Consider the following 23,314-nt stretch of genomic DNA (forward strand, 5'->3'; position numbering starts at 1 on the left):
CCGCTTGCCCTCTGTAGTGCCTTGTGGTCGGAGGCCGAGCAATTGCCGTACCAGGTGCTCTCAATGTTGCAGCTGTAGAACCTTTTGAGGATCTGAGGACCCATGACAAATCTTTTTAGTTTCCTGAGGTGGAAAAGGCTTTGTCGTGCTCTCTTCACGACTGTCTTGGTGTGTTTGGACTATTCTAGTTTGTTGGTGATGTGGACACCAAGGAACTTGCAACTCTCAACCTGCTCCACTTCAGCCCCGTCGATGAGAATGGAGGCGTGCTCGGTCCTACTTTTCCTGTAGTCCACAATCATCTCCTTAGTCTTGGTTACGTTGAGGGATAGGTTGTTATTCTGGCACCACCCGGCCAGGTCTCTGAACTCCTCCCTAAAGGCTGTCTTGTCGGTGATCAGGACTACCACTGTTGTGCCGTCTGCAAACTTAATGATTGTGTAAGAGTCGTCCCTGGCCATGCAGTCGTGGGTGAACAGGGAGTACAGAAGGGGACAGAGCACGCACCCCCGAGGAGCTCCAGTGTTGAGGATCAGCGTGGCAGAGGGAGGTGTTTAGTCCCAGGATCCTTAGCTTAGTGATGAACTTTGAGGGTACTATGGTGTTGAACGCTGAGCTGTAGTCAATGAATAGCATTCTCACGTAGCTGTTCCTTTTGTCCAAGTGGGAAAGAGCAGTGTGAAGCACAATAGAGATTTGTGCCATCTGTGGATTTGTTGGGGCAGTATGCAAATTGGAGTGGGTCTAGGGTTTCTGGGATAATGGTGTTGATGTGAGCCATTACCAACCTTTCAAAGCACTTCATGGCTATGGACGTGAGTGCTACGGGGCTGTAGTCATTTAGGCAGGTTGCCTTCATGTTCTTGGTCACAGGGACTATGGTGGTCTGCTTGAAACTTGTTGGTATTACAGACTCAATCCGGGACATGTTGAAAATGTCAGTGAAGACACCTGCCAGTTGGTCAGCACATACCCGGAGCACACGTCCTGGTAATCCATCTGTCCCCACAGACTTGTGAATGTTGACCTGTTTAAAGGTCTTTCTCACGTCGGCTATGAAGAGCTTGATCACACAGTCGTCCGGAACAGCTGATGCTCTCATGCATGCCTCAGTGTTGTTTGCCTCAAAGCGAGCATAGAAGTGAATTAGCTCGTCTGGTAGGCTTGTGTCACTGGGCAGCTCGCAACTGTGCTTCCCTTAGTAGTCTGTAATAGTTTGCAAGCCCTGCCACATAAGACGAGCGTTGGAGCCGGTGTAGTGCAATTCAATCTTAGCCCTGTATTGACACTTTGCCTGTTTGATGGTTCGTCGGAGGGCATAGCAGGATTTCTTATAAGCTTCCGGGTTAGAGTCCCGCTCCTTGAAAGTAGCAGCTCTACCCTTTATTTCAGTGCGAATGTTGCCTGTAATCCATGGCTTCTGGTTGGGGTGTGTACGTACAGTCACTGTGGGGACGACGTCCTCAATGCACTCATTGATAAAGCCAGTGACTGATGTGGTGTACTCCTCAATGCCATCGGAAGAATCCCGGAACATGTCCTGTAGTGTAGTTTTGTCCTGTAGTTTAGCATCTGCTTCAACTGACCACTTTTTTGTAGACCGAGTCACTGGTGATTCCTGCTTTAATTTTTGCTTGTATGCAGGAATCAGGAGGATAGAATTGTGGTTGGATTTACCAAATGGAGGGTGAGGGAGAGCTTTGTACGCATCTCTGTGTGTGGAGAACAGGTGATATAGAATGTTTTCCCTCTGGTTGCACCATCCGCCTTCTGCGGATCCTCTGCACCTGCGTCTCTTCTTCTTGCAAATAACTGGGATGTTGGCCTTGTCGGGTGTTCGGAGAATGTCCTGTGCGTCCTGTTTGTTGAAGAAAAAATCTTTGTCTAGTCTGAGGTGAGTGATCGCTGTCCTGATATCCAGAAGCTCTTTTTTGCCATAAGATACGGTTGCAGAAACATTTTGTACAAAATAAGTTACAAATAACGCGAAAAAAACACATAATGGCACAATTGGTTGGGCGTAAAACTGCTGCAATTTCTTCCGGCGCCATTTGGATTTGCCCTTACCTCTGCTTGCTGTGTTTCTCTGTGCCTGGGTTCGAGTTCGTACAAGCATTATTGTAACAAATTCCTTATATGAACTGTAACTCAGTAAAATATTTGAAACTGCTGCATGTTGTGTTTATATTTTTGTTCAGTATATTATCGATATGTCTGTTGGTGTACATAGATAAAGCACATACAAACCTACAACTCACTTTAATTAGAAATTATTAACTTACAGAGCATTGCACAGCAACACGTACAACAACATTCAAGCCAAGTGACTTACTTTTTGTATGTTTGTACTGTGTAATTGATAGATGCACACACACTCACATTACATGTTCATGTTTTTAAATGTATGTAACTTGTCAAGGACTTTGACCCAAGCAGGACTAGCTGTCTCCATCGGTGTCGGATAATGGGGATCCTAATGCAAATCTAAATCAAGCCTAATAAGAGCTAGGCATTAGTCAATTAAAAGTCTCACAACACAGAAGACCAGACCAGATACAATAAAACAATTAAGTTCTGGAGAGCAATTGAAGTCTGAAGTCCAAGCATTCCCAAAGGATTATTGATAAACCCTTGAACTTACTTTAGAAAGGCTTCAAAATGAATCTCAAAGTGAAACTTTTCATGAGTCGATAGACACCAGCAAATTCAGCAAAAAGTATTTCTCAAACAGGGCGTTCTTCTATTTGACACCAAATGTAGTAGTATAATTTCTTATATATTATGCATCATTCTAGCACAAAAAAAGGACTTGTTGATTAAAATGGTTAACAACCATTTTTGCAGACTTAACGTTTTTTTTGCATCTCACATTGTTCAATTTGCATCTAATAAAATGCTAACTTAGCATAAGAAAAGGGCACCCGATCACAAGCACTGCATAGACTACTAGTCACTTTAGGAAGGGAATGATTAAAGTGCTGTAAAAGAGAGCATTAATTATCTCACTCCAATTACCTCCCCTTTTTCCAACTGGAGTGTTGTATGAATCAAACTCCCTGAGTCCTACCATTTAATATCATGCACTGGATTCTTCCAAGTGATAATGGGCAGCTAGGCAAGTCTACTAAAACTGTATTTTTCTCCTATTATTTCCCTAGAAGTCATTGCTACCAGCCCCATAAGTCTCTCTCCTTATCCAGAGGTGGGTTGTATGGTTTTCCAGGAGATATTTATATACATTGTGGTATAGGATGATGCCAATCTGAAACTGAAGGCTATCAACAAGAAATCCCCTCAGCAACAGAAGCTTATGGAACAGTAGAAATGGAACACTCGTCACTGGAGTTGGTGTGCACAGGAAGGAATAACAAGAGAAAGCAGCCTTTGAGGGTGAACCCCCTCCACCCATTCAGGGCAGGTGTTCTAAGTGATAGCAAGACATATTGTCTTCCAGTACTTAATCTGGTTTCTGTCCAAGCCGTGCCCTAGCACTGGGACAGCTTGCAAATGGCGTCAACTAATTGAACTCTAACAAGTTTGTTATCTAGATGCTACTCTTCTTTGTCTAAGGGACACACGATTACGGATCACCATGTTATCAGATATTGTTGATGAACTAATACGTACGGGAGCTGATTTTTTTATTAACATGCTGCTCCTGATTCATGTTATCCCCAAGCTCAGCAAACAACAAAACATTGTAATTTTGTATTCTACTTATGAGTGCAATACTGTTTTGTTGAATTGTAATACACGGATGGGTGACTTGGCAAATGGGCAGCCACAAAAAAACGTCCATTACGTGTGCACGGTTTGAATATAACTGTCTGAGAGGGGTTCAAAGAGGGACATTTTAATTTGGATGGATGTTGGTGTGAAACGCTTGAGCACAAAGTTACTTTAAACCTGACGCTGGACAGAATATTGGCCCCCTGCAGACTAACATTCCAAAGAGGAAGCAAATGTATCAAAGAGCCTCATAGAGATGTTTGTATTATGGCTGCTCTCAATGACTAACAAAGACAGTGCTTAAAAAACATGAGAGTGACTAAATCATCCATGTGAAAATATAATCTATGTCGCAAATGGCACCCTATTCCCTGTGGACCCTGGTCACAAGCAGTGTCCTATAGCAAATATGTTGTCATTTGGGACTCACACTATGTTCTTTGTTGAGAGCAGTGGTAAGCAGCATAATCAGTATTGTTGTTCTTTCATTGGCTTTTGAAGAAACGTGTCTTATACAAAACAGGAGGCATATACTGTGTGCCTCCATATACCTACCCAGGCTTTCTCAGTATCCATTTGAAAACAACTGTGATGGTGAATATCATAGAACGCAAATGCTCCCTTTCTGTTGACCAAGAACATTGTGCGATATAACTTTATTCTGTGGTAACGTGAGGTTGCATGTTTTCTACAAAATCACGTTCTCAATCATTTCACTGGTCATACAACATCAGTACAAGAACAGAACGTTTTTATTTCAAATGGATGACACATTTTTAATGCAAGGCTCAAATGTATGTACACCAAAGAAATGTCAGTCAAATTAGAACTACAGAACTAAACTGAAACTCTTATTTCAGTGCTGTGTGTGCATGTAGCTAAACTCTTAAAATCAATTTTATGCCTTACACATAAAACAGAATTAATTGTATTTCAGTTCAGGGAATGTTTGGAAATAAATGAAATCCCTCGATGAAAGATGATTCTCTTGGTAAACATACCCCCAGTAGATCTCAAATGGTAAAAAGTGAAATGCTGATGTGTTGTGATTTTCATGCTGTAAAGAGTGATACAATTCAATGATGCTAGCTTTTCTTCATTCCATTAAAACAACTCAACAACATGACTCAGCTTCAACTATGAACTCAGCTTCCAGATTGGAGCTTTTTAGTGTTGAGTAGTATTCAAAACATTGAAAGTCTGTCCTGAAAAGTTGTTTGGAGAGAATAGGAACACAGTATTTTCTTACTAGTTTAAAATCTACAGCTCTCACTCCGTTCTATGCCATCTTTAAATGTGACAATCTGTCATGCTATTATGATAAAAAGTTTTCCTATTGTAAAGAAAACATTCCAATGGGTCAATATCATATAAAATCTCAGAAAAATAATTTTATGCTGTTTTCAAAAAGTGTTACCCATAGAAATGTGTTCTGGTTAATACATGTGTACAGTGATTTCTTACCTGAAAATGCGATCAGATGGTTGTTCTCCCATCACCAGATCAAAACCACGCTGGAAAATAGTGTAAGGCCAGGGTCTGGTGACAAATAAGAGAGGAGAGAGTTAGACTTATATTCAGTCAAAACCAGTAACGTGGTTTACGAGACAAGAATGAAATGAAACTTATTTTACTACTTGAAGTACAGTGTAACAATGAGTAATCACAACACGTTACACTGCAATACACAAAACACAACCCAATCCACTGCCTGTTCACACCGCTACCATCCAGAAGGCGAGGTCAGTACAGGTGCATCAAAGCTGGGACCGAGAGACTGAAAAACAGCTTCTATCTCAAGGCCATCAGACTGTTAAACAGCCATCACTTACACAGAGAGGATGCTGCCTACATACAGACTTGAAATCATTGGCCACTTTAATACATGGATCACAAGTCACTTTAATAATGCCACTTTAATAATGTTTACATATCTTGCATTACTCCTGTCATATGTATTTACTGTAATTTATACCATCTATCTATTTATACCATCTCAAATCAAATCAAATTTAATTTGTCACATACACATGGTTAGCAGATGTTAATGCGAGTGTAGCGAAATGCTTGTGCTTCTAGTTCCGACAATGCAGTAATAACCAACAAGTAATCTAACTAACAATTCCAAAACTACTGTCTTGTACACAGTGTGAGGGGATAAAGAATATGTACATAAGGATATATGAATGAGTGATGGTACAGAGCAGCATAGGCAGATACAGTAGATGGTATCGAGTACAGTATATACATATGAGATGAGTATGTAAACAAAGTGGCATAGTTAAAGTGGCTAGTGATACATGTATTACATAAGGATACAGTCGATGATATAGAGTACAGTATATACGTATGCATATGAGATTAATAATGTAGGGTAAGTAACATTATATAAGGTAGCATTGTTTAAAGTGGCTAGTGATATATTTACATCATTTCCCATCAATTCCCATTATTAAAGTGGCTGGAGTTGAGTCAGTGTCAGTGTGTTGGCAGCAGCCACTCAATGTTAGTGGTGGCTGTTTAACAGTCTGATGGTCTTGAGATAGAAGCTGTTATTCAGTCTCTCGGTCCCAGCTTTGATGCACCTGTACTGACCTCGCCTTCTGGATGATAGCGGGGTGAACAGGCAGTGGCTCGGGTGGTTGATGTCCTTGATGATCTTTATGGCCTTCCTGTGACATCGGGTGGTGTAGGTGTCCTGGAGGGCAGGTAGTTTGCCCCCGGTGATGCGTTGTGCAGACCTCACTACCCTCTGGAGAGCCTTACGGTTGAGGGCGGAGCAGTTGCCGTACCAGGCGGTGATACAGCCCGCCAAGATGCTCTCGATTGTGCATCTGTAGAAGTTTGTGAGTGCTTTTGGTGACAAGCCGAATTTCTTCAGCCTCCTGAGGTTGAAGAGGCGCTGCTGCGCCTTCTTCACAATGCTGTCTGTGTGAGTGGACCAATTCAGTTTGTCTGTGATGTGTATGCCGAGGAACTTAAAACTTGCTACCCTCTCCACTACTGTTCCATCGATGTGGATAGGGGGATGTTCCCTCTGCTGTTTCCTGAAGTCCACAATCATCTCCTTAGTTTTGTTGACGTTGAGTGTGAGGTTATTTTCCTGACACCACACTCCGAGGGCCCTCACCTCCTCCCTGTAGGCCGTCTCGTCGTTGTTGGTAATCAAGCCTACCACTGTTGTGTCGTCCGCAAACTTGATGATTGAGTTGGAGGCGTGCGTGGCCACGCAGTCGTGGGTGAACAGGGAGTACATGAGAGGGCTCAGAACGCACCCTTGTGGGGCCCCAGTGTTGAGGATCAGCGGGGAGGAGATGTTGTTGCCTACCCTCACCACCTGGGGGCGGCCCGTCAGGAAGTCCAGTACCCAGTTGCACAGGGCGGGGTCGAGACCCAGGGTCTCGAGCTTGATGACGAGCTTGGAGGGTACTATGGTGTTGAATGCCGAGCTGTAGTCGATGAACAGCATTCTCACATAGGTATTCCTCCTCTTGTCCAGATGGGTTAGGGCAGTGTGCAGTGTGGTTGAGATTGCATCGTCTGTGGACCTATTTGGGCGGTAAGCAAATTGGAGTGGGTCTAGGGTGTCAGGTAGGGTGGAGGTGATATGGTCCTTGACTAGTCTCTCAAAGCACTTCATGATGACGAAAGTGAGTGCTACGGGGCGGTAGTCGTTTAGCTCAGTTACCTTAGCTTTCTTGGGAACAGGAACAATGGTGGCCCTCTTGAAGCATGTGGGAACAGCAGACTGGTATAGGGATTGATTGAATATGTCCGTAAACACACCGGCCAGCTGGTCTGCGCATGCTCTGAGGGCGCGGCTGGGGATGCCGTCTGGGCCTGCAGCCTTGAGAGGGTTAACACGTTTAAATGTCTTACTCACCTCGGCTGCAGTGAAGGAGAGACCGCAAGTTTTCGTTGCAGGCCGTGTCAGTGGCACTGTATTGTCCTCAAAGCGGGCAAAAAAAGTGATTTAGTCTGCCTGGGAGCAGGACATCCTGGTCCGTGACTGGGCTGGATTTCTTCCTGTAGTCCGTGATTGACTGTAGACCCTGCCACATGCCTCTTGTGTCTGAGCCGTTGAATTGAGATTCTACTTTGTCTCTGTACTGACGCTTAGCTTGTTTGATAGCCTTGCGGAGGGAATAGCTGCACTGTTTGTATTCGGTCATGTTACCAGACACCTTGCCCTGATTAAAAGCAGTGGTTTGCGCTTTCAGTTTCACGCGAATGCTGCCATCAATCCACGGTTTCTGGTTAGGGAATGTTTTAATCGTTGCTATGGGAACGACATCTTCAACGCACGTTCTAATGAACTCGCACACCGAATCAGCGTATTTGTCAATGTTGTTGTTTGACGCAATACGAAACATGTCCCAGTCCACGTGATGGAAGCAGTCTTGGAGTGTGGAGTCAGCTTGGTCGGACCAGCGTTGGACAGACCTCAGCGTGGGAGCCTCTTGTTTTAGTTTCTGTCTGTAGGCAGGGATCAACAAAATGGAGTCGTGGTCAGCTTTTCCGAAAGAGGGGCGGGGCAGGGCCTTATATGCGTTGCGGAAGTTAGAGTAACAATGATCCAAGGTCTTTCCACCCCTCACACCATGTCACGTTAGTCGTAAGGCATACGCACCCGCCCCTCTTCTTACCAGAAAGATGTTTGTTTCTGTCTGCGCGATGCGTGGAGAAACCTGTTGGCTGCACCGCTTCGGATAGCGTCTCTCCAGTAAGCCACGTTTCCGTGAAGCAAAGAACGTTACAGTCTCTGATGTCCCTCTGGAATGCTACCCTTGCTCGGATTTCATCAACCTTGTTGTCAAGAGACTGGACATTGGCAAGAAGAATGCTAGGGAATGGTGCACGGTGTGCCCGTCTCCGGAGTCTGACCAGAAGACCGCCTCGTTTCCCTCTTTCGGAGTCGTTTTTTTGGGTCGCTGCATGGGATCCACTCCGTTGTCCTGTTTGTAAGGCAGAGCACAGGATCCGCGTCGCGAAAAGCATATTCTTGGTCGTACTGATGGTGAGTTGACGCTGATCTTAAATTCAGTAGTTCTTCTCGACTGTATGTAATGAAACCTAAGATGACCTGGGGTACTAATGTAAGAAATAACACGTAAAAAAACAAAAAACTGCATAGTTTCCTAGGAACGCGAAGCGAGGCGGCCATCTCTGTCGGCGCCGGAAGTATACTGGTATCTTACATCTATCTTGCCTATGCCGCTCGGTCATTGCTCATCCATATATTTATATGTATATATTCTTATTCCATTCCTTGACTTTGATTTGTGTGTATTAGGTAGTTGTTGTGGAATTGTTAGATGACTTGTTAGGTATTGTTGCATTGTCGGGAAACTAGAAGCACAAGCATTTCGCTACACTCACAATAACCTTGTGAATGTGACCAATAAAAATTGATTTGATTTGATTTGTTTGTCTTCAGTTTTCCCTAAAATATTTATTTATCTATCCTGCTCAAATAGTAAACAAGTTCGGAATCTTTTCAGCACTGCATCTCCTGACAACATTTCAACCAATCCCCCAAAATTTGTCAGATCAAAAGCAGCACTATGACAGATGCTGCGGGTAAACACACTGATAGAAAAATGTGTTCCTCCGTGGCCTGAGATGGAATGTGACTTAGGCTCGTGTCTATTTACCCAAGCTGGGAGTGGAGAGGGGAAGAATGATGGAGATTAATAGACACAGGCAGCTTGGGGACTTGAATCTGCTACAGTGTGAGAGAAAATGTGACAAGGAGATGCTGCCTCTGAGTAAGCTGTTACAATAGGCAAAGGGGCAGCTAAAACCTGATAACGGCCTCACACGAGAGAGGCCAGTCATTAAACATTCAAGTTACCCCTGTAAGTTTTCCCTGTCAAAGATTGACTGCACGTGAGAGAGAAATCACTTGGGGAGGGAGGCGAGATAGGGAGGAAGAGAAATGTGACAAAATTCAGATGTATAGTGAAAAAAAACATTAACATATCAGAACTGCAATGGCCCTGTAGCAGCAGGCAGATTATTTTCAAGTGCTGTGTATGGGTAATAAAAGTTTTGGAATTCTGGGAAGGATTTAAAACTTCCATCTGCTAGTACTCCACATCTCATGTTAGGCCCAGCTATAGTTTTCACAGTTCTGCTATTTGACACAAAGATTTTTAACTAGGAGTCGGCATGTTAATATATTATATAGCAGACCATTAGAGGTCATATTGTCACTTACCCTTGATTTGGACCCCACTCGTTACGAATACAGAGATGCTTGTGGACTGGGTCCTTCATGTAACCATCTAAGCAGAGACAGTCACCTGCAATGGGAGTATAATAAAACAATGGTATTGTTAAAAAAAAAACAAGTGATGTAATGACACACTGAGCTCCTCCTGGCATGAGGTGAGTATTGTGTTTCCACTATCCCATAAACCCTGTAAGCATACTGCCACAGAGCTACAGGATCTGACACAGTCTGTTGCAGAGATATCCATTTACCTGTCTCCCTAATAGGCCTGTGATTACTTTCTACTTACCAGCAGAATGAACCGACCAAGGCTATGCTCCAAAATGGCAACCTTAATAGTGCACTACTTTTCTTGCACTATAAAAGAAAATAGGGTGACATTGCGGACGCAGCCCAAGAACTGTGCAGCATGGCCAGTCAGGCTAGTTCCTCTCCAGCAGCCTCGTGATCGGTGCTGCTTATTACAGCCATCAGAAACAGGGGAGCTGCTATTTTCTACTGATGCCTTCTGTCAGCACACAGGAGGAGGGATGTCGCCCTAACCTGATTCAGCCAGATTGATGGGGATGCATCTTGAGAGCAGGGACTAGCTATTCTACTGATGACAGACATGCCCCGAGTGTGTTGTACAGGGGATGGTGAAGGGTTGCCAGACTGAGGGTAATCAGTGTATCTGAGCATTTAATGTACACAACTTGATGAATAACTTATATATTTAATAACTTATGATATATTGAATAACTCATGGTAAGCCTAGCATGTAAACCAGCAGTTGTTTTAGGGGTTTAAACAAGTCTATGCATCAAGTATTCAGAGTATGAATTCCAAATGGGATTCTTTTTTTGAGCTCTTCCGTCAGATTGAGTGGTAATTTACTCCCTTGACAGCTGGTGCATGTATACAAATATGGATTAAGTGAAAGGATGAGTTATACCAATTCAAACTTTCACCAGAGTTAGCTTTAAAATTCAACCAAATACACTCTTAGAATTAGAGATGACTCGAGGAGCCCTGCAGATCCTCAAGGAACCCTTGAGTTCCTCAAGGAACCATTGCAGTCAATGGGTTCATATTTGCACATTTGATTAGCTGAGGGGTTCTATGAGGTACCTTTAATGTTCCAATGTAACAAATAGTTCCTGGAGGAACCTTTTTGCTGGTGCGTGCGGAGCAATATTCATTTATTTCGCTGTTGGATTTGTTGCGCTACCAGACTCAAAACAAGATGAAAATATGTGGTTTTCTGCAATGGCTTTATGGGATAGCTAGAAACTTGCAAACAATTACCCCTTCCTATATGAGTACTATTTCAATAGCAATGTTGAATAATACAACATTGGCTGCTGTCAAGCCAATTATATTATATGACTGTAGCCTCCGTTTTGATTCTGAAAAGTTTATTGTGATGATAATTATTAGGTGTTGGCTTAGGTCGCTCGCTAGCTACATAATATTCAAACTAGCCTAGCTTTTAGCTAGCTTGCTGCTCTGTGTAAGAGTAACATTTATAATATTGTAGCGGCGGTAGCCTATCAGAAGATTGGAGGCATGGGTTTCAGATAGTTGTTTTTGGCCACCTGTGAGAATAAATATCATGCCTGTTCATCAGTTCTATTGTTCTGTTGCATTGACATTAAAGATTAAGCTGGTTTTGAGGCCTTGATAAAGGATTACATAAGTGCATGTGATTCTAAAGAGACAAATAGCATTTCATTGTTCAGATAGTCATCATCCCATTAAACTGGTGTCAGAAGTGGCATAGCAATGCAGCCAAGCATTGGTGACGAAATGGTGACTATCTGGACAATAGAATGTGACTTAGCTCTTTAGTGTCACATGCACATACACTGACTGTACAAAACAGAAAACCTTTAAGAAAACCTTCCATAACATTGAGTTGCAATCCCCCTTTTGCCCTCAAAACAGACTCATTTCGTTGGGTCACGGACATGGTGTCTAAAGCGTTCCACAGGGATACTGACCCATGTTGACTCCAAAGCTTCCCACAGTTGTGTCAAGTTGGCTGGATGGCCTTCGGGTGGTGGACCATTCTTGATACACATAGGAAACTGTTGAGCGTAAAAATCCCAGCAGCATTGCAGTTCTTGACACAAACCGGAGCACCTGGCACCTATTACCATCCCGTTCAAAGTCACTTACATATTTTGTCTTGCCCATTCACTCTCTGAATGGCACACATACACAATCCATGTATCAATTGTCTCAAGGCTTAAGAATCCTTCTTTAACATGTCTCCTCCCCTTCATCTACACTGATTGAAGTGAATTTAACAAGTGCCATCAATAAGGGATCATAGTTTCACCTGGATTCACCAGGTTAGCCTATGTCATGGAAAGAGCAGGTGTCCTTAATATTTTGTACACTCATTGTAGGTAAAAGGTTATTTTATTAGGTTATTCTTAAGTTGTTACAGATTTCATTCAGGTAAAACAAAAAGCTAAAAAAAGCTAATCAATCATTTCAATAAATCATGTGCAAGCTTAACCTTAACCTGGCAATTCAACAGAACACATGAACAGGCATGACATTTACTCTCAAGGGTGTACAAAAATAAGCATCTGAAAGCCATGCTTCTAATCTTCTGATAGGCTGCCAGGTTAGAGAGGTTAGATTTTGTAAATTGTCCCAATACATTAATATTTAAAACGCTCCTGTGATTTTTCAGTGCCACCTTTCACGAGTAAAGAAAATGACGCTACATGTACTAAATAACTTACACTATATATACAAATGTATCTGGACAGCCCTTCCAATTAGTGGATTCGGCTATTTCAGCCACACCCGTTGCTGACAGGTGTATAAAAGCGAGCACACAGCCATGCAATCACCATAGACAAACATTTACAGTAGAAAGGCCTTACCGAAGAGTTCAGTATATTCCTGCCCTGCTGGAGCTGCCCCGGTCAACTGCAAGTTCTGTTATTATGAAGTGGAAACGTCTAGGAGCAACAACGGCTCAGCCGCGAAGTGGTAGGCCTCGGTTGCAACACTCACATACTTTTGGTAATGTGGTGTATCAATGACGTTTATCCATTATCCCGTAAAATTTTATCAAATTAAAATGTTCAGGTCTGGGGAACATATGTAAACCAGATATAACACAAGTCTGTTTATATGTAATAAATGTCCCATATCTTTCAAGGAGAAGCAGAATTTGGCAGTAGACAAGCCATAAACAACAGCCTACAGCACCTTCAGCACTCCCCTCACACAGAGGTATGTTTAAAATTCACAAACTTTTTTAATGTTTGTAGAACCACAGTTATTGTCAAAACCCATCCCTGTTTTCATCAGTATCTTCTCCCTGAGAAGGATTGGATTGAGCCCGTCTTGTAGCTAGCTAGTATCGAGAACCCTGCAAGAGGGGGATGCAGTACTGGGGGTTACATTAAGAATGCATCATATGAAAAATACAATGCAATTATTGAGGAATTGCATCAGGCCACTTATTCTATATTTAATTTTAATGAGGGGGGCTGAAATTACATATTCAATTTCAAGGAATCCAGGCAGTGTGTGTCCCAGTGGTCCACCTTTTGATTCATTTAGGTCTGGCAATTCACACAGTACACCTGAGACACCAGTCCGTCTTGAATTACTCCTTTTCCCAAAAGTCATTAACATGGGATATGCATTCAATAGTGATCAGTAGCATGGTACACACTTTCTATACTATACTGATCATTTGAGGGATTCAATGACAATCTGCCACTATTCTGTGTATTGATACACAGAATGCCAAAACAAATATATATTTTTTTGTGTATACAACAATGGTGAATAACAAAACATTTAAAGAAAAATGTAAATTACACCTTTATTTTGTTTGTAAATATGAGAGGCTGTACTTTATGTTGATATCAGTTTCCCCTCATTCCCCTCAGTCTGTTTTAATGTAAAAATATATATAGATGTATATAGTTTTTTATTTAACCTTTAAATAACTAGGCAAGTCAGTTAAGAACAAATTTGTATTAGAATGACGGCCTTTATAGCATTACTATATAGCAGGTTTCATTGGTGATAACCAACCCAGTATAATGAAATATCTAGCAGAAAAACATCAACAACACCTGGCAGTATTAATGAATATAAATTAAAGAATATACAGTTGAAGTCGGAAGTTTACATACACCTTAGCCAATTACACTTAAACTCAGTTTTTCACAATTCTTGACATTTAATCCTAGTAAAAAGCCCCTGTCTTGGGTCAGTTAGGATCACCACTTTATTTTAAGAATGTGAAATGTCAGAATAATAGCAGAGAGAATGATTCAGTTTACATACACTCAATTAGTATTTGGTAGCATTGCCTTTAAATTGTTTAAATTGGGTCAAACGTTCCGGGTAGCCTTCCACAAGCTTCCCACAATAAGTTGGGTGAATTTTGGCCTATTCCTCCTGAAAGAGCTGGTGTAACTGAGTCAAGTTTGTAGGCCTCCTCGCACACGCCTTTTCAGTTCTGCCCACACATTTTCTATAGGACTGAGGTCAGGGCTTTGTGATGGCCACTCCAATACCTTGACTTTGTTGTCCTTAAGCCATTTTGACACAACTTTGGAAGTATGCTTGGGGTCATTGTCCATTTGGAAGACCCATTTGCGACCAAGCTATACTGTAACTTCCTGACTGATGTCTTGAGATGTTGCTTCAATATATCCACCTAATTTTCCTGCCTCATGATGCCATCTATTTTGTGAAGTGCACCACACCCTCCTGCAGCAAAGCAGCCCCACAACTTGATGCTGCCACCCCTCGCGCCTCACGGTTGGGATGGTGTTCTTCGGCTTGCAAGCATCCCCCTTTTTATTCCAAACATAATGATGGTCATTATGGCCAACCAGTTATATTTTTGTTTCATCAGACTAGAGGACATTTCTCCAAAAAGTACGATCTTAGCCCCCATGTGCAGTTGCAAACCGTAGTTTGGCTTTTTTATGACGGTTTTGGAGCAGTGGCTTCTTCCTTGCTGAGCGGCCTTTCAGGTTATGTCGTGCTAGGACTCATTTTACTGTCTTCACAAGGTCCTCTGCTGTTGTTCTGGGATTGATTTGCACTTTTCACACCAAAGTACGTTCATCTCTAGGAGACAGAACGTGTCTCCTTCCCAAGCGGTATGACGGCTGCGTGGTCCCATGGTGTTTATACTTGCATACTATTGTTTGTACAGATGAACGTGGTACCTTCAGGCGTTTGGAAATTGCTCCCAATTATGAACCAGACTTGTGGAGGTCTACAATTTTTTCTTAGGTCTTGGCTGATTTCTTTTGATTTTCCCATGATGTCAAGCATGGGAAAATGCTGGGCGGCATTGGGGCGGCAGGGTAGCCTAGTGGTTAGAGCGTTGGACTAGTAACCGGAAGGTTGCGAGTTCAAACCCCCGAGCTGACAAGGTACAAATCTGTCGTTCTGCCCCTGAACAGGCAGTTAACCCACTGTTCCCAGGCCGTCATTGAAAATAAGAATTTGTTCTTAACTGACTTGCCTGGTTAAATAAAGGTAAAATAAAAAAAAATAAAATAAAGCAAAGAGGCACTGAGTTTGAAGTTAGGCCTTGAAATACATCCACAGGTACACCTCCAATTGACCCAAATTATGTCAATTAGCCAATCAAAAGCTTCTAAAGCCATGACATCATTTTCTGGAATTTTCCAAGCTGTTTAAAGGCACAGTCAATTTAGTGTATGTTAACTTCTGACCCACTGGAATTGTGATACAGTGAATTGTAAGTGAAATAATCTGTCTGTAAACAATTGTTGGAAAAATGACTTGTGTCATGCACAAAGTAGATGTCCTAACCGACTTGCCAAAACTATAGTTTGTTAGCAAGAAATGTGTGGAGTGGTTGAAAAACTAGTTTTAATGACTCCAACCTAAGTGTATGTAAACTTCCAACTTCAACTGTATATATATATACAGTGCCTTCGGGAAGTATTCAGACCCATTGGCTTTTCCACATTTTGTTAGGTTAGTCTTATTCTAAAATTGATTAATCGTTTTTTTCCCTCATCAATCTACACACAATACCCCATAATGACAAAGCAAAAGAAGGTTTTGAAATTTTTGCTAGTTTATTCAAAATAAAAAACTCAAATATGACATTTACATAAGTATTAAGACCCTTTACTCAGGACTTTGTTGACGCACCTTTGGCAGCAATTAGAGCCTCGAGTCATATTGGTTATGACACTAAGCTTGGTAAACCTGTATTTGGGGAGCTTCTTCCATTCATCTCTGCAGACTCTCTCAAGCTCTATCAGGTTGGATGGGGAGCGTTGCTGCACAGCTATTTTCAGGTCTTTTCAGAGATGTTCGATTGGGTTCAAGTCCGGGCTCTGGCTGGGCCACTCAAGGACATTCAGAGACTTGTCCCGAAGTAACTCCTGCATTGTCTTGTCTGTGTGCTTAGAGTCGTTGTCCTGTTGGAAGGTGAACCTTCACCCAGTCTGAGGTCCTGAGCGCTCTGGAGCAGGTTTTCATCAAGGATCTCTCTGCACTTTGCTCCGTCACCGTAGGGACGCTGCCAGATTCCCTACAGACGTGACACTTGGCATTCAGGCCAAAGAGGTATACCTTGGTTTCATCAGACCAAATAATCTTGTTTCTCATAGTCTGAGAGTCTTTAGGTGCCTCTTGGCAAACTCCAAGCTGGCTGTCATGTGCCTTTTACTGAGGAGTGGCTTCCATCTGGCCACTCTACCATACAGGCCTGATTGGTGGAGTGCTGCAGAGATGGTTGTCCTTTTGGAAGGTTCTCCTATTTCCGCAGAGGAACTCTAGAGCTCTGTCAGAGTGACCATTGGGTTCTTTGTCACCTACCTAACTAAGGCCCTTCTCCCCCAATTGCTCAGTTTGGCCCGGGTGGCCAGCTCTAGGAAGAGAACTGTGTTCTTGGGAACCTTCAATGCTGCAGACAATTTCGGTACCCTTCCCCAGATATGTGCCTCGTCTCAATCCAGACTTGCAGCTCTACGGACAATTTCTTCAATTTCATGGTTTGGTTTTTGCTCTGAAATTCACTGTCAACTTTGGGACCTTATATATACAGGTGTGTGCCTTTCCAAATCATGTCCAATCAATTGAATTTACCACAGGTGGAATCCAATCAAGTTGCAGAAACATCTCAAGGATGATCAATGGAAACAGGATGCACCTGAGTTCAATTTATGTAAATAAGGTATTTCTGTTTTTTAATGTGCTAACATTGTCATTATTGGTTATTGTGTGTAGATTGATGAGGAAACCATTTAATTTAATTCATTTTAGAATAAAACTGTAACATTAAAAAATTTGGAAAAAGTCAAGGGGTTTGAATACTTTCCGAACTGTATATATATATACATATACTGTATATTGTCTAAATGTCTATATTGATCCATGTTACAGTTAATACTGTATGTTGGACAGGGGAATTAAAGGTAGTTTAACAATTATGGTCTCCACTTGTAGGTGTAGTATCATACAGGTTACTGCCAAAATAATGGAAACACTTGAGTAAAGGAGGGATACAAAGTATACTTTAATAATGGACAAATGTATGTAATAAATGTATCACTAGCCACTTTAAACAATGCAACTTAATATAATGTTTACATACCCTACATTACTCATCTCATATGTATATAATGTACTTGATACCATCTACTGCATCTTGCCTATGCCGTTCTGTACCATCACTCATTCATATATCTTTATGTACATATTCTTCATCCCTTTACACTTGTGTGTATAAGGTAGTTGTTGTGAAATTTTTAGGTTAGATTACTCGTTGGTTATTACTGCATTGTCGGAACTAGAAGCACAAGCGAGAAATGCTTGTGCTTCTAGTTCCGACAATGCAGTAATAACCAATGAGTAATCTAACCTAAAAATTTCACATTACCCTCGCATTAACATCTGCTAACCATCTGTATGTGACAAATAAAATTTGATTTGATTTGAGTTGAGTTATTGAAAGCAGGTGCTTCCAGACAGGTGTGTTTCCTGAGTTACTGTAATTAAGCAATTGACATCTCATCATGTTTAGGGTACTGTATATGGCTGCCATGGCTATGCACCCAACCACAGGGCACGAGTGGTCACTGAATGGTTTGACTGTGTTTTCCACCACCATCAACAAAACACCAAAATATGGAATTTATTGTGGAAGAATGGTGTCGCATCCCTCCAATGGAGTTCCAGACACTTGTAGAATCCATGACAAGGGTCATTGAAGCTGTTATGGCTCATGGTGGCCCAACGCCCTATTAAGATACTTTATGTTGGTGTTTCCTTTATTCTGGCAGTTACCTCTACTTGCTCAAATAATTGTCCAATGTCTATCATTATTATCCTGTGTATCTATAACTTCAGTTTGAGGTATTTTTAAAGAGTATGTGAACTCAATTCTTGAACATAATTGCAAGCTATTTCAAAAGACAGAGAATCGCTTTTCAATCTCATCTCTCGTACCCAGCTGTGTTTGAAAAGAGCTCATTTTACTGCGACTGGCTTTAGATGTAGCTTAATTAAAGTATGACTGTGTCAACACAAACTAGCTGGTGTGGGTGGGGAGGGACAAACTGTTTTGCTGGCGAAGCAGAGCTCTATTGTCAACAACTGGCTGTGGGAGGAAGGTTGTTGTTCAGAATAATTATAAAACGGTGCATGCTCATCAAAATGGTAACAGTTGACAAGTGATGCTGAATCATTTTAATAAACGAATCAATGGACATTCAACCCAATTGAGGATCAAGATACTGGTTCTTACAGTATGGCTATACTGTATCACTGTATCGTGCTTCTACACCTGCATTGCTTGCTGTTTGGGGTTTTAGGCTGGGTTTCTGTACAGCACTTTGAGATATCAGCTGATGTACGAAGGGCTATATAAATACATTTGATTTGATTTGATTTGATCAAGGCTTTGCTGCAAAAAAATTGTACTTTCTTTCTATTTAGCTAGTCACTCACCTGTTATACAACAATAAATACATTATTCCATTCTGTTTTGCATCTTTCTTGCTTTCTGTACATTCATATACATTTTAGGGCCACTTTGGTAACAAGTGTTTGAATTAATGCATTAAGTGCTATCCTCTGTGGATGCAATGCACATCTTACTGTATTACCCCTTCCACAATTTTTTTTTAATTCAATTAAATTCAATGTTGAAGTTAAGTGAATGCACACAGATTCAATATAATTGGTTCCCAGAGTTAGAGTGTGAGAATTGGTGATTATTCAATGTAGTACCTGTCTCTGGATCACACTGGTGTTCACAGGGGTCCAGAATGCGGCGGCCACACAGCTCATTGATCCAAGGCCCGCTGGCATTCTGCTGGTAGTATAGTAACACCTGGGCCGGGTTAAGCCAGTCAGATGCATCCAGTTGACTGCCCTGCAGCAAAATGAACCTGGACCCTGAGGACAAGGGAAGGGTTGTTGGTTGTTAGAAAACATACTGTTTAAGTACCTACCTGGTTAATTAAAGGTTCAGTACATCAGGAGTTCTATTAACCTTTCTCTTCAACAGTCCATAGAGTGCAGACTGTTATTACCAGGCGGAAAAATAATACATTTTCAGAGTATTATGTTTTCCCCAGATTAAAAAAGGCAGATAGATGGATAGGACACAATGTTCTGGCCACTAATTTCAATATTTTTGAAGGTGCATATTATACACAGCTGTGGCATAAATATAAGCTTCTCACAGGCAAAAACATGGATTGTTATCAACTTAACCATAATATTACATTAAGTCTGATACGATTGTGTAGACATTTATGGACACGTTCTAAATCGATCTGAGTCCCTGCGATTCAAAAGGAAAATTCACAATATTTCATCTCTTTTCAAAGTTGCTTCCCATGGATGTCTTCTGGAATGATAATTCCACCCCAAGTATCCATAGAATGCAGTGGCGGGTATGAATCAAATTAAAGCCCGGAATGATAGACGAGTAAGGCAAGTCACACTCCAAAATATATCTGCACTGCCAGCTCCCATGATGGAGGAAAAAATGCCAATGAACCAAGAGTGAATAGTTGGCCTGCAGTGATTTTCTGCAGGTGCTAGCTACCCTGAAATTCATTAGCGAGCCAGCCCAAGCACAAAGAAAGTAGAGACAGAAAGAGTGATGATACAGTGGGTGGTCACCACAACCTGGCCTGATTGTGCTTTGATGCTTTGAGGGCACATCTGTTGTGGTCTCACATGGGAAGAGAGAGAGGTGGAATCAGCCTAGTGACATTTCCTCATTTCCGTTTGTCTGGGAGTGTGTTAGCTGGGAGTTATACAGTTATACCCCTGTGGTTTTCAGGAGGGCAGCTGCCTGCCCCTTACCGTCTGCGATGAGGTGCTCGGGCACATGGAGTATGACCCTGACGTTGAGGCCACAGGAGAGGTGTGAGGAGTACACCAGGCCGATCACACAGCTGACAACGCTGATCAAAGTCAGGGTGGTCTTATTGATGGGGCTTCGTGGGGAACCTGCTGGCAAAGAGAAGGACACAGACAACAAAGAGGAAGCACGTGAAGCTGTGACCACACTGTGGCTATGGCACCCAACGGCTCCCTATTCCCTTTATAGTGCACTATTTTTGACGAGGGCTCATGGGGCTCTTGTCAGAAGTAGTGCACTATAAAGGGAATGTAGTGCCATAATAGGGAGTGGGGATGCACCCTTCATTCCCTCCAGCACCTCCACCAAGGGAGTCGCTTACAAACAAGTCATCACTGGGCTGGGCTTACTGCCCATGAAAGGGACCTCTGTATCAAACCGGTAGCTTTGGGAGATTTGACTTGCCAAGTCTCGCTGGTGGGGTGATAAAAGTGTACCTTTGAAGGGTGCCCCCAGCCACCAGCCACCATTATGTGCTGAAGGGGGAAAAAGAAAAGAGCCCAAATGAGAGCATTTCAGAGGTTGTGTTCTTTTCCTTTCCTGCCAACTGCTTGGGTGCAGCCCCACCAGAGTTCATCATTCATTCCTTTTAATGAAGAGCGGGAAGTCTCCTACCTATAGCATGCACAAACACAAACACACACATGCAGACACACCCCAACCCACAACAATTTGGCCTCAAATATAGGAAGCCAATAACAGCCTCAACCTCTGCTAGAAGTGATTCTTTATCCCTATCCAATGTTATTCGGTTACTGTCCTTCAGGATATATCTTAAAGGCAATCCTTAAAAACCAAATACTACAGAGTAATACCAAGACCTAACTTGTAAAACAAATTCAGCCACATATTACAAGGAAACAATCTCATAATGACACAAAGACTCAAACTTGATCCATTCAAATATTTTATAAAAAAAAGAAGGATTGAAAAGCACATCCCATCATTATGACACTCTCTCTGAACATTTTGTTTTTCAAATCTATAGATCGGTGGTCACCAACCTTTTCTGAGTCAAGATCACTTTTTTAAGTCAAAATGCAAGCCGAGATCTACTGCTCAGATTTTTTTTACAACATGACTTAAAAATCGTAAGCCTATGCAACATTAACCTATTAAAAACAGTACCGTAGCAATGAGGTTTGCACAGTAGGCTATAGGTCCAATACTGCATATTGGCTATGCTTGAGTTGCCCTGCCAAAGTTGTTCTTCTCAGACCAATTTCAGGTATATAATCACACTGGTAATAGATCATGTGTTGTATTACTTGTGAGGCACAGCTGAGTGAGCATAATAATATGCTTTCTTTATTTGACTGGACTGATGGCCTGCATCTGATGGTCAGTCTGAGAGGAGGGAGGGAGCAGCGGTGAGGCTTCCCGTCCCTCCGCTCTCCCTCCCTTTGCTGAGAAAAGGGGACACAGTCAACCAGCTGATGGCAAAACTCAAGTAGCACTGCATTATTTTTGTCTCATGCACCAATTCATGCTGTTACTCTTATGACCAGAGAAAGTGAAACATTCCTCGATGTTAAAAAATAATAATAACAACGCAAGCTTATCGAAACACTTTGCTATACTCATTCATTGCAGCTGCAGTGCTGGTTGTAGCACGAGTGGATGTAGGCCTAGGGGGAACGCACATTTTATGGCTTATAAAAGGGTTGAACAAAGTGTTGACAGTGGTGAACAACAACTTAAACATGAACTTACTCATAAAAATAGCAGCTCTTTGCTGTATTCGTTGAGTCTCTCTCTAGTCGTGGTATTAAACGTTTTGAAATCTCACAATATGAACTTCGCTGTGGGCTCGAGGCTTAAGGCTTGAAGAAACTGTGCAGACACGGCGATCTGAGCTATTTAATTGGCCAGCCGTAAGCCAATAGGTGCACTTGATTTGTTTGACCGGTTGGTGACCACTGCTACAGATGATATTGTGTTTCGGTAATATCATTTCAGCTATCCAGATAAAAACACACTAACCAAAAAGAAACAATGTACAGTCTGATCAAATCAACATTTATTTTGATCAGTTTCGCTGTTCAAGTAATGTGCGAGGGAATGTGTAGAAACACACCTTCTATTCTTAACCTTTTTACTAATTAAAGGTGTTAGTTACTTGCTGTGTTTGTGAGACCTGTGCAGATATCAAAAGCTTAATTGGTTGGAGGTGCTGTTGCGGATGTTGAGGCAGGGATGCTATGTTTGGTCGTTCAGATGCTTGTAGGCTGACAGCTCAGTGTTAGGGGCATTTGGTTCCCCCACATCATTACTGTACATCACAGCACCAAGGATTTATAGCATGCTCACAAACATACTGTTGCCCCCATGCTGTATTTACAGTTACACAACAACCAGCCAATCGCTTCCTTTACTTCAAACATTACAACGCTAGACACGCTACTGTCTTTAGTTAGGCACATGGCAGAACCGTACACATACTCACATGGGTTAGATCACAACACATTGTTTACAACAACCATGATTACTAGCAAAGAGAGAATGTTTGAATGCATGTCTATTAGTGATGCGCGGGTTGACTCATAACCCACAGTCACCGTGGTTATATCGGCTGGGCAGACGGGTTTAGGGTCATTAAATATTGTGTGGTTGAAGGGCGGTTGGGTGGCGGGTGGGTAAAATAAAGAGAAAACAATACCATTGAAATCCATAAATATATCATTCTAGTGCAATTTATATCTATAGGCTACATTTAGGTTTTTCTTAAATTATTTGAAGCTATCTGGCATTAGTGTATAAGCCTAAGCTTTAGGGCCCTAGCTGTACGCTCACCAAATAGCCTACACGTCAATCGCCAAATGCTTTTGGGAATAGGCAGAAAATGTTAACATCAATCCACGGAGGCAAAAAGGACAACGTCTGAGTTTATTTAATTCAATATGAGAAAAGCTGTGAAAGGAGAGTTGAAAATAAAGAGAAGGGAGGGA

The 23,314-nt window shown here is 42.0% G+C and overlaps 1 protein-coding gene across 10 annotated transcripts in view; it reads right to left on the reverse strand.

Moving 5' to 3' along the window:
• Window positions 1-23,314, reverse strand: part of astn1 (astrotactin 1) — a 240,416-nt gene that overhangs the window by 153,558 nt on the left and 63,544 nt on the right. For 7 of the 10 annotated variants that reach the window (XM_036965979.1, XM_036965976.1, XM_036965982.1 and 4 more), the window contains 4 exons: window positions 20,309-20,458; window positions 19,220-19,387; window positions 9,950-10,034; window positions 5,194-5,268 (listed from right to left, as the gene is read on the reverse strand). In XM_036965979.1, coding sequence (XP_036821874.1) covers window positions 5,194-5,268; window positions 9,950-10,034; window positions 19,220-19,387; window positions 20,309-20,458 — 478 coding nt within the window. The remainder of the gene's footprint in view (window positions 1-5,193; window positions 5,269-9,949; window positions 10,035-19,219; window positions 19,388-20,308; window positions 20,459-23,314) is intronic. The other 3 variants (XM_036965977.1, XM_036965984.1, XM_036965985.1) reach the window with 1 other exon arrangement.

This window comes from Oncorhynchus mykiss, chromosome 28 (assembly GCF_013265735.2).
Source record: "Oncorhynchus mykiss isolate Arlee chromosome 28, USDA_OmykA_1.1, whole genome shotgun sequence".
In the NCBI taxonomy this organism is placed as follows: Eukaryota; Metazoa; Chordata; class Actinopteri; order Salmoniformes; family Salmonidae; genus Oncorhynchus; species Oncorhynchus mykiss.